This window comes from Carassius carassius, chromosome 8 (genome assembly GCF_963082965.1).
Source record: "Carassius carassius chromosome 8, fCarCar2.1, whole genome shotgun sequence".
NCBI lineage: Eukaryota > Metazoa > Chordata > Actinopteri > Cypriniformes > Cyprinidae > Carassius > Carassius carassius.
In genome coordinates, this window is record NC_081762.1 from 2,194,988 (window position 1) to 2,206,826 (window position 11,839).

The 11,839-nt window shown below is 38.3% G+C and overlaps 1 protein-coding gene across 1 annotated transcript; it reads left to right on the top strand.

Moving 5' to 3' along the window:
- The first annotated feature begins 121 nt into the window (after positions 1 to 121).
- Positions 122 to 10,587, top strand: LOC132144960 (trichohyalin-like). The gene is made up of 4 exons (XM_059555577.1): positions 122 to 547; positions 1,220 to 4,774; positions 9,412 to 9,616; positions 10,446 to 10,587. The coding sequence occupies exons 2-4, from the start codon at positions 1,307 to 1,309 to the stop codon at positions 10,472 to 10,474; spliced, it is 3,702 nt and encodes a 1,233-aa protein (XP_059411560.1). The 5' UTR covers positions 122 to 547; positions 1,220 to 1,306; the 3' UTR covers positions 10,475 to 10,587.
- Positions 10,588 to 11,839: the final 1,252 nt, after the last annotated feature.

Genomic DNA, 11,839 nt, shown 5'->3' on the forward strand with positions numbered 1-11,839 from the left:
TAATGCATGCATGTTTGGACTGCAACAGCGGTTACGTTATCTAAGAGCTGACGTTTAATTCCCGTGCATCCGTCACCTCGCGTCACTCTCCCGTTAACGGCTCCGGGACTCCGACGAGGGGGAGATGGAGGGTAGCAGACGGCGCTTTTAGTTAAACGTCTTTTCTTAGGCCTTTGTGTGTGTGTGTGTGTGTGTGTGTGTGCCTGTGATTCTCCTGCTGGAGTTTAATGTAATCATGGGATTACAGTCCTGCGCCTCTAAAGCCGGTAATATTTACTACACTGCAGCTCCGGTTCACGAGACCGATATAGTCTTAAATTCAAGGAATCACAGAAATATGAATTAACTGGAGGTTTCTTACTCGGTACGTGTTAGAAAGAAGATTACTGCTTCGCTTTTGCGAGGATTGAAGGGATTATCTGGACTGGTGATGCATCTTTTTGTAGTTAAACTAATGGAAAGATGAACGTCGAGCGCGTGGAAACGAGGAAAACTTTATTCCATTGAATCAGGAATTCAGTCATCCTACACAATCTGAAGCGATAAGGTTAGTAAAAACACTTATTTTATAGATTGGTTCTTGTGTTTCAAGCAGATCAATGTCAAAATATAGAATAGGCTATTTTGAACATCTTTTTTTTTATCTTTTTATTCAACAAATCACCATTCAAGAATTCATATGCACGCAAAACATGCGCAAATATACGCAATTATAACACGTACCTATCCTATGCACGCCAAAGTCAATTTCTGCATATAAATGTAATGTAAAAAAGTGCCATTGGTACGAATTTGCATGAGGCCAGGCTCAAGCATTGCATGTAATGCAATACAAGAAATTGCATGTAAATGTGTGCTTTTAAAATTCATTTGAAAACCCAGTGGCCTGAAATAAAAAGCTAAATGTTGCACACACACAAAAAAGTGATCAGTCAGTGTACCGTAAATATACATTCTCTTTTCCATTAAGATATATTTTAAACCTAATATCTTGATGCTTGAATTAAAACATGTTTACCCATCTTTACTTCAGGGAGACTTGCATTTCGCTGGATATTGCTGATATAGGACAGCTTATCTGACAAAGTGTACATATCCATTTTAAATATACCTGTAAGAGCATCAGTGTTTATTCTGACAGCAGTGTTGCACTGTTAACTGCAGATTTACCACATAAAAAAATACAACAGCTAATGTATACATCATTTTGTTTTGATAGGATTCCTGGATGTCATTGGATAAAACTGCATTTCTGCAAAATTTCAGATTAGTAAAATAGCACCATTTCATTGAGTACTCTGTGGTTATGTCTCTCTCTGCTTTACCGGAATGGAAGCAGCTGTTACTGGAGCGAAAGCGAAGAGAGGAGGAGGAAAGAGAGAGACAAGAGAGGGAAGAAGAGGAGCGGCTGGCCAGCATGCCAGTTTGGAAGCGAGGGATCATCCAGAGAAGGAGGGCAAAGCAGGATGAGGAAAGAGAGAGGGAGAAAGAGAGAGATGGAGGACAGCACACTCCAGATATATTGGGTTTTACTGAGGACATCGTCACAGAGCAGGTGGAGCGTAAATTCACACTTCACCTCCAGAATGATCAAACCGGGTTTAAATTGCAAAAACAGATATCCAAAGAAACCATCAGCCCCATCCAACAGAACCCCTTCATTCGTTCTGAGAACAGCTTTAGGAGAGATAACAGAGGGAAGGTGGTGATTAAAGATGGAGAAAATGAATATAAAAAGTCTTCCAATAATAGAAGGAGAGAAAGAAATGAGGAAACGGAGAATGAGATTTGGAGAGGACGTGACGTAGAAATGTGGGTCGAGAAGATGGGACATAAAAGTGAGGGAAGAGAGCGAGACAGAAGCACTGAGGGAAAAAACAGGGAGGCAGACAGTAGTGCATCCTTGTTTTCTTCAGTCGTAGGTCTTCGCACGATCCAGGCAAACAATATTATCATTATTGAGAAAGACAAAAATGGTAAGCAAAAACTGGATAAGAGGGAAAACGAGGCCGAGGAGGAACAGAAAAGGATGAGGATGGATTTGAGGGAGTTTCTAGCTGGCGGAGGAAGCGTGACGGAAATCAGGGCCTCTGAAGTATTAATCATCAAACCTCCCATGACGGACGGGAGAAGGGAAACAGACATGGTAGGGATCCCAGAGAGAGGGAGCGAGCATTTAGAGAAAGAGGGGATATGGTCCTCTATGCGAATGACGTCGAGGACAGTCATGCAAAAAGCAGAGAGAGTCCTGAACCACAGGACTCTAGAGTGTAGTGGTCGGGTCAGTCAGCTGCTTAGTAAGTTCGGTGAACACCCAAAACCTCCAACGCGCTCCAAGAGCATTGAGTGCTTCAACCAGCCAGGCAAAAACCAGGCCAGATACAGCACAGGAGACCCGTTTGTGCAGGAGGACAAGAGTACTGAAGAAATGGACACAAGTCCAACATTCAGGGGTCTTCCCAAACGCTCCTTTAGCTTTTCTGACCGTGTGGTTTGCAAACAGGAGACTCGAGATTGTGAGGAAAAGACAGATTTTAAGAAGGTGGAGAGGTCGTACTCTGAACGCAGGGTCAAAACCAGGGTCACCGATCAATCAGGATGTGAACCAAAGGTCACCAGGCGATGGGGACGACCCAAACCTGATGAAGCTATTCATGAAAAGAGACAAAAAGAAAGAAGGGTTGAAAATAAGAGGAATGACTCTGTTCATGGAGAGACAGAGGAATGGACGTCTAGTGTAGATGGAGAAGGCTTCACTTTGGCCTCCATCAAAATCCCTGAGGAAATTGTCTTCGCACGACAAGTTCCTATCAAACATGATGGGAGAGAAAGCACCTCAGAACTTAAGATTAAGAAAGTGAGAGAGGAGAATGACAGAGCGATAATTATAGATAAAGCGATACACAGAGATAAGAGCCAAGTGGAGAGAGAGACAACAGTAAGACAGAGACCCATAGAATTCCAAACCAAAGCCACAACAGAATCTGAAGAGAGATGTAATATGGATGAAATAACCGTTGCCGTTTCAAAACAACCCCATGGCATATATATCCCAATCTTGGATGACAGGATTATAGATTTCCCTGCAGAAATTCAGCACCAATGTGTCGACACTCCCTCTGCGGACTCTAGTTGCCCAACTACAGCCTATGCTGAACAAACGGTCCTTACCCAACACACAGAAGATCTAGTCTGTGAAATAGTAAAAGTCCAATTAGACAGAGAACTCAAGAGGGCAGTAACTGAGGGAACACATTTTACCTCAGAACTCGGACAACAAACTGTTACACTGGACCAAAGAAAACTCTGCACACAAGAGAGAGTTACCATTCCCAGGACTGTATTTTATGGAGTCGATATATCAGCAGAAAGAAGGAGGGCAAGTCACCCTACTGGGGATAAACAAGATGGAGGACAATTGGAGAGGAGAGGGAGCTGGAAGGCTGGGCGACCTCTGACCCGAGTGGAGTCTCTGAGAGAGAGAATTCGCCAGCAAGAGAAGGAAAACCGAGATGATGGCAAAGAAGAGAGCAGCAGAGAAGCAGTGGGAGCTGCGAGAGAACAGGAAGAAACCACATTACAGACTCTCAGACTGTTTGACGTCACACAGGACGTTAACATGACAAAGGCAAGCCCTCAGCTTCCTGTTCCTGTTTCTCTGTCACTCTTGCAGTCAGCTTCGACAGAAAGAGAAGTTGGGGAGCTCTCAAGAGATGTATCAGAGAGCAATATCTGCCCGAGGGAAGCAGAGAGGAATGTAGAGGTGCGAGGGACGTGCATCGCTTGGAAAACACAGGAGTTTAACAAAAGAGAAGAGGAAAGAGAGGAAGAGTCGTTAGAGGAAGAGTACCTTCCTCCCTCTCTTTCTCCCTCCCCAACTCTTTCAGACTCATTGGACGCCATGAGCCGGATCTATAACCTCAAGACTGTGGGGTCCAGGACTGTCTTTATCAGTGAAAGGAAAGCTGATATGCCCTCACACAGCGGAGCTCAGGGTATATACAACCCCATCAGACAATCACCGTCAGCAGACATCTTGCCAGAAACTGCTAAGCTGTGGAATCATGGAAGGGATAGTCACAAAAACGAGATGATGGAGTCGACAGGTGCTCAGATGGTACAGCGGCAGGTGGAACGATTACAGCTGAGACAACAGGAAGCAGGATGTGGTTTCCACAATGACAAAAAGGCACAGCCAACCATGGAGAACTGTCCGCTTGTAGAACCAGAAATTAGGGTAGCTGAAGGCCAGAAGAAACCAGGCATACTAAGAGAGACGCAGAAATCCCAAACACCTACAAATCCTAGATTTCCACAAGCCCAACAGAAAGTCCAAAGTCAACCCCTTAAACCCCAGCAGGTCAGGTCATTCACAATCAATGCCCGGAACACCGAATCAGCAGAAAACTCTCAGAAACCTCCAGAACAAAACTCTCCATCGTCATCCTCTCCCTGCACCGCATCCCCCTCTTCATCTCCATCTCCACCTCTCTTCTCCATTAGGAGTGCCTCAGGTGGACCAGGTAAGAGAGGAACGACCATCACAATCACCCCTAGAAGACCTGCAGGGGCTGCCTCGTCTGGTGGCGTCTCAACAGTGACCCCTGCAGTGCCCAAAGCAGCCCCCCAGGGCCATATAACCACCCCTCCTCCCAACAGCATCAAAGAGCCAGGCAAGAAACGGTATCCTAAAGCAGAAGAGATTGAGGTGATTGGAGGCTACCAGAACCTTGAACGGTCATGCTTGGTGAAAAGCAAAGGGACACCGAAAGCTGTGAGTGGGTTTTTGTATTTTTGCTGTGCACATAGTATTAGGCCAATACAAACGGAGCATGCTATAATGGGTATGCAATAATATATCATGGGTATTATATGCTATAATATAATTTTGCAATGTTTTAGATGTGTGGTTATGGTTTAGTGATTTTTTTTATTATTATTTCAGAGAAGAGACAATTGCACTTGAGTATATTCCTAAGAGCGAATCAAAGCGTGATCTCTCAATAGTCAGGCCAGAATATCTCTGTCGTCTTTGATTGTGGCCAAAGCAATTGCTCAGCGTTAAGCCTGGATTAGGCTTATCTCTCACGCCATAACAGTCCACAGGTGAAGATAGTGCCTGTGTGAGTTAACATCTAAACACTGCATGAAATATTGGAAATTTACTTTAGGAAACACCATATACATTGTGCATTGTTCAGGAGTAATTAACAACCAAACCAAGTCATAAAAATATGATTACTCCTACCTTTAAAAATCAATTAACCAAAAAAGACCATTACACTAAATGCCTGACTTCAAAGTAGAATGCAAGTCTATGAATAGATTGGGGTTAATCTATTGCAGTCATGTCTTCTTCATTACCTTTCACCCTGACACTGTCCTGCCTGACCTCGATGTTCGTTAGTCAAGAATGACCCAAGGCAAAGCATTATGTAGCTTTAAGTCTAAAGAAGAATAAGAATAACAATGTTAGGATGTTTACAGAACACTATACTCAACATCTCTACAAGCATGAAGAAACATGCTGTTGTGTTGCACTGTTTATGCTGTTTTCATGCAAAACAAACCTAACCTTGACCAATGTAGTCTGATTGTTACAAAAGACAAACTCTTGAACTATCAGTTTCACAAATCCTGCACTGAGTTAACCACAGGGTTTGCTTAATGGGCATCTGACTTACTGAACTGCACATCATCATTACTTCCAGTCATGTCTTATTTTTATTCTTAGGTTACACTATAGGGGGAATTACAGTACATAGAGAAGACTGCTGTGACCACAAGTCATTTATAATGGCATCTGACTGCAGGATATGTCAGTGAGGCTGATACACATGATATACTACTGAATGCTTGGCTTCCTCTCAATATCTTTGAAGTTCCTCCCTACAGCTGAAAATAAATACTAACACATAAAGCTGGAAACTTTCACTTCTGGAAACCTCTGCATCTCACCCATCAGCCACTACTCAGAGAGATATACGGTCCTGCTCCTGTCTTCCGATATGAGGTTTAATGGCACTGCTTGTTCTCATCAAACACAGCTCATTGTAGTAAGTGGGACACAGCAGGCACAAAAGAACTCAGCAGAGCAGAAAGAGGGAACGAGAGAATTTGGCAGCATTCTACTAGGAACAGAAGGATGACCTTTTAATTTAGCTGGGTTTTCACAGGGAGTTAATAGAGCAGTATGTTTGCATTGTGCCGATCAGTGTAACCACATACACTAACTTCTACCAGGAACTGGAGTCAAATGTACATGAAGGGAAGATGACAATGAAATCGGACTCTTGAGACAGAAGATCACAAGCTTCTATGATAGTGGAGAAAGCATTCAGTTTTATAAATGAAATAGTTGTGTTAAGTGAATTTGCAGAATACAGATAAACCTGCAGCTATAACTGCATGTAAGAAAATAGAATACGTTAACTCACAACATTAGCATAAATGTAGGCTATTTATGACAATGAACTACAGTATATTATCTGGCAAAGTGTTTCTTCCTTAAACTGGGATTTGTAGGGGAAATACATAAAGTTGCTGAAATGTTAATAGTTTTATTAAAAAAAAAAGTAAAAAAAAATCATGGAATTTAAATTATTAAATCATATATATATATATAGAATTTTAAATCACTATATATATATCACTATATAAATCACTATATAAAATTCTATATATATATAGAATTTTAAATCACGTACTAAATATGTGTTACCTCACAACTGACTAACCAGTATCACAGAACTGTGAATAATTTGGTAAATAATTAAATATTTATGTAAAATATCAGGTATACTGCAAGTAAATATTTTAGATTAAAGAGTAAAAAATAAAGTTTCTTTAGGAAACCTTAAAAAACTAATTATTCCAAATGTTTTGATAGTAGTGTAAATATTATATATATATATATATATTTCCAATTAAAGTGACAAAAAGAAGATATTAAAAGCAGAGCATAGCATGAAAAGCTAAACTGTAGACATGGATGAAGGTGATGAGCCTAATATATGTATTCTTTATTTTTTTAAAGCTATATGTGTTTAATATAGCTGCAACATTTGGGGATCTATAAAGTAGTCTTTTGACAACTCTGGCTACTTCCTCCTCAGAGCTGTGTCACTTCCTGTAGCACATACAGAAGATAATGCATAAAAACAAGAGCACCCTAGGGTTATATGCAGTTATATGCTTTATGATGGACAGTATCACGTGTACATGCGTTACATTTAACAGCGACTGTGTGAAAGTGTGTTGGCTCCAAGAGTCATTACCACCGGTTTACACTCTGACCACATCTAACATTCATTCGCCTTACAGTTCACGCTTGTTGACTGTCTTTGGAGACAGTTTTATGACTTGGCCTGTTGTTTAGATGGACTTTGAGGATCAGTATTTTACACACTTCTCTGGCTGTGTGCTAAACGTTCTGTTGCATCTAAAAGATCACCTGTGTCTTGTACTGTTTCCACACTTCGTACAACAGAAATAGTATGTAGTGTGGCAGTATTACCGCGTGCCCCCTGCAGAGCGATTGACGTCAGTCTCTTCACCAGCTCTTAATCTGTTGGAGGGGGTGACGCTACACTTTGCTCTTTTGAACCTTAAGCCATTATAGTGCTGCTTTTCTCTCTGTATTATTTCTGTTTTATTATACTGCATGCTTGAGGGTTCACTGCTATGAGCTATCAGCATTAACCCTAAAAAAGCCTGACATATGAAATAAGTCAAAAAATCGAATGTTTTCAAATGCAAGTGTTTAATTGTTTTATTCTACCGTGAAAGACATGTAGTAGATTGTGTGCAACAGGTTTAACAGCAAATCTTTTTTTTGATCTTGTTGATCATTTGGATGCCTTGTTTGAATAATATACAAAACCTTCAAAAAGTTAATGGCAGGTGATTTCAAGTATATTGTGTATTGATTATTGGATATACAACCAAGTTAAGAGTTAATAAAATAAATATATTTATAATTTTTGTGCAAATGCATTTAAGCGCTTCTGACCAGCTGTAAAAAGTGTTAAATGTCACCTTTGCAGTATAAATTGCTTTGGATATAAACAGTTGTTAAACAGCTATAAACTGATAAATCCCTAACAACATTTATGTACTGTAAATCCCTGACTTCTAAAGACCAATTAAAGAAAATGGAAGGGGCACAAAGAAACTAGTCAAAATTAAGTGAGTTTAATTAAAACAACAACACATATCTACCAATGAGGTCGGAAAAATGACCTTTTCAAGGAGAAAACAGGTGTATTTTCCTGACCTCGTTGGCAGATATTTGTTCTTGTTTTAAGCATAATCTCTCTTAATTTTGACTAGTTTCTCAGAAGATATCAAATCTTCATTGTGCATTTGTAAAGTAAATGTACCTTGTCTTGAGGAAGTTTCAATAGTTGTACTGAAAAACAAGATAATACATATTTTTTTTCTGCAATACATGCAACATTTAATGTCATGACCTTTTGAATTTAAGATTTTCTGCTTTGATTTAAGATACGTTTAGGGAAAAGGTTTCAACTGTGGTTTAACCTTTTAACACGATGTCTGTCCTGCTCTAACATTTACACATTTGAAGAAACTCTATGCCAGACAAAAACATCTTTGAAATGATGTCTTATTGCCAGTTTTGGGTGGAATGCATTGCTTTATAATTATTACTGTAATTTAATTACTTTGCCCTTGAAAAAGTAAGGGATTACTTTTAATTTCCCTGTAATTTAATTACAGCTACTTCTGATGTAAATGCATTGTAATTGCAAAGCTGTGTATACTAGAACAACAATAGTGGGTAACATCTAATGTTAAAATAAATGTTTGAATGTAACCTTCTCCCTTTAAATACTTAAATCAGTTCAAGAATAATTTAGACAATTTTCTATTATTAAAAGAGCAGTTTCATGTCTTTACTTGTATTGTTCAACTGGTTGAAGTTTCATAGAGAGAGAGAGAGAGAGAGAGAGAGAGAGTAATTAGTATCTAACTACACTTTTGAACATGAATTAAGTAGCTTGTAATAATTTTTTTTTTTTTTTATAATTTACCCAACACTGCTTATTATATGCTGAAAAAAATGGTGCATGGTTTACTTTGAATTAAAAGTGAAATTGTTTTCCGTAGAAAAGCTGAAATTGTGTTTTCTTTTCAAACATACTACAATCATTTTTGTTTAAAATTTGCAACTTTGTAAAAAAAAAAATTTTTTATCAGTGTATGCATTTACACATTAGTTCAGCCAAACCTTCATGCTGTTCCAAACCTAAAAGACTTTCTTCTGTGGAAAACGAAAGCTGATGTTCGGCAAAATAAACGTTTTAGTCTTTTCTAACTCTTTTTTTAGCATGAGCACTTGGATTTCCCAGACTGTGCAGTAATGTGTCTTTCCTGACCGCTCTGGTTTAGGTGAAGGTGTGTTTCGACGAGGCTGAGCTGGAGAGAGTGTGTGAGTATCCTTCAGAAGACTGTGCGCTAGCATCACTCCCTTCCTCTCCTCACGACGAGCAGGAGGCCGAGGGACCGGAGGAAGATGAGGACGAGGAGAGCGCAGCGCTTGTCTCTCGCAGCGGTGTGAATGAGAGCGCAGGAAGGGCTCGGCTCCTAAAAGTGGGTCAGTGGCTTTAAACTACATCATCAACATATAAGTAAAACCAACAATGACATTAACAAACCTTCTATTCGTTTATTAAAAGAAACTCTTTGGCAATACCGTGACTAATTAATGAAGTGACAGATTTAGAATTCTGCTAATAACTTTCATTTCTGATGAAGTCAAACAGGAAGTGAAGCATAAGCTACACTGACACTGGAAGTGCACTAGTTAAATGAGGTTTATTCTCCTCGATGAAGAAATAACAATCATGTGTTTTTGAAATGCATCTTAAATTCTGCTGTTGTGTGTGTGTGTGTGTGTGTGTGTGTTTGTAATCTGTAGTATTAGAGAGCTTGGAGAACACATGTTTGTCTATGCAGCTGTGCTTTAATAAATAAACATAAAGCTCACATTTTGACTTTATCATTCTGTTTTTGCTTGCACTTCTCTTAAAGTGATAGTTCACCCAAAAATGAACATTAGTTGAAAGTCTACTCACACTCAGGTCATCCAAGATGTAGATGAGATTGTTTCTTCATCAGATTTGGAGAAATGTATTATTGAATCATTGCATCAGTGTCTCATCAGTGGATGCTCTGGAGTGAATGAGAGTCCAAACAGCTGATAAAAATATGAGTTCATGATCCATAATAACACTTGCCCGAGTGCAATTTTCAGCTAATTTTGGGTGAACTTCCTTAAAAATAAAAAAACTGAATCTGGCACAGTCCTGCTCCAGTTAAAAAACATTAGGCCTAGTAAAAATAAAAAATAAAAATAATTCATAAAATTGATGAAAATTATTTTTATTGTGATTTAAAACATTTTTCTCTGTCTTTTCCCGCAGATGAATCCTGTAAACGACTTCCCAAATGACAAACCATGGCATCCTTTAAATTTGAAATCCTTTAAATGTTTAAATGTGCAGGTGTAAGTAATGAAGTTTTTCTAAAATATGGTTTTAAATGTGTTTTTTTTTTAGTTTTACTTGTCCAAGCGCTAATATTTTTAGAAATTATTTTAATGAAATTATTTTAAAAGCATTTCTGTTTCATGTTCAGAGATTATAAAAAAATAAAATAAATAATAATCATTTTAATGTTACTCTGTGCTGCTCTGATTCACAGAAACATGTCCTCAGGTCTGATAAGATGGTTTGCACAAGTTCTGATTTTTAAAAAAATCTTTATGTTCTGAATGCTTTATTTTAAAATGCTTATGTTAAGAAATAACTGGAAAAGACTTCAATGATATCATTTATAACATTTAAGGGGATTTATTTTTATTCATGAATGAAAATTAAACCCTTTATCTGAGTGTCACATGTTTAGAGTTCACTCTCTTTTGTGATGTATGATTATTATTAATAAAGCTTAGATGTAATATTTTTATGGAACAGTGGAGTGATAGGATAGGTTTTCATCATGTGATTGTAAAATAGGATTTTGACATTGCATATAGAGTATGAGTGAGCAAGAGAGCATTGTGTGTATTGCAGCGGGACACACTTGGGTTTTTTGCAATGTGATCAAATAAAAAACAACGTCTTTTGTATATGGTTTGTACTTGAATACCATTTTGTCTATTTTAACTTCACAACAAAATAAAGAAGCACCTTCAACATGTTAATAAAACATTGCATACAAATACAGTGTGTGTAGTTGATGTGTGTTTGAGTGACTGTATTTTATCCATCCTAGTACACACTGACTCTATTGCAGCGCCACCTGCTGGTTATTCATAGAAACAATGAGTGTTTCTTCACATCAGATCATCTGAAATATTAATGAGCTTTCCATCTGCACAGTCTCTGTGGACAGTTACACTAATAAATCAATGTAATCCAGTCTAATGCCTTTGTCATATTTAATTAGAGATTGTTTCTGTTCACACCATTGGTACTTTAAACCAAAATAAGCTTTCATGTGATATTTTTGAGTATTTGTAAATACTGTAATACTTCTCTAATGTATAGGTCACACTTAATATGTAAGTGTATGTCCTAGCATCGACTTATTTCAACAGCTGTACAACTTAAAATCTCATCTATGGTTGACGATTCCTATATCTATAATTTTAAGAGTAATGAAATCCTCTTTCAGATGTGTCTTACAATAAAATAACATTGTTCAGAGGCACACTTAGTATGTAAACAATGATAGGCCTAATCAATGTTCACTGTATACAATTGTGAATGTGTTAGCTTGCTAACCCTTATGAAAAAGAAGTTTATTCAAATGT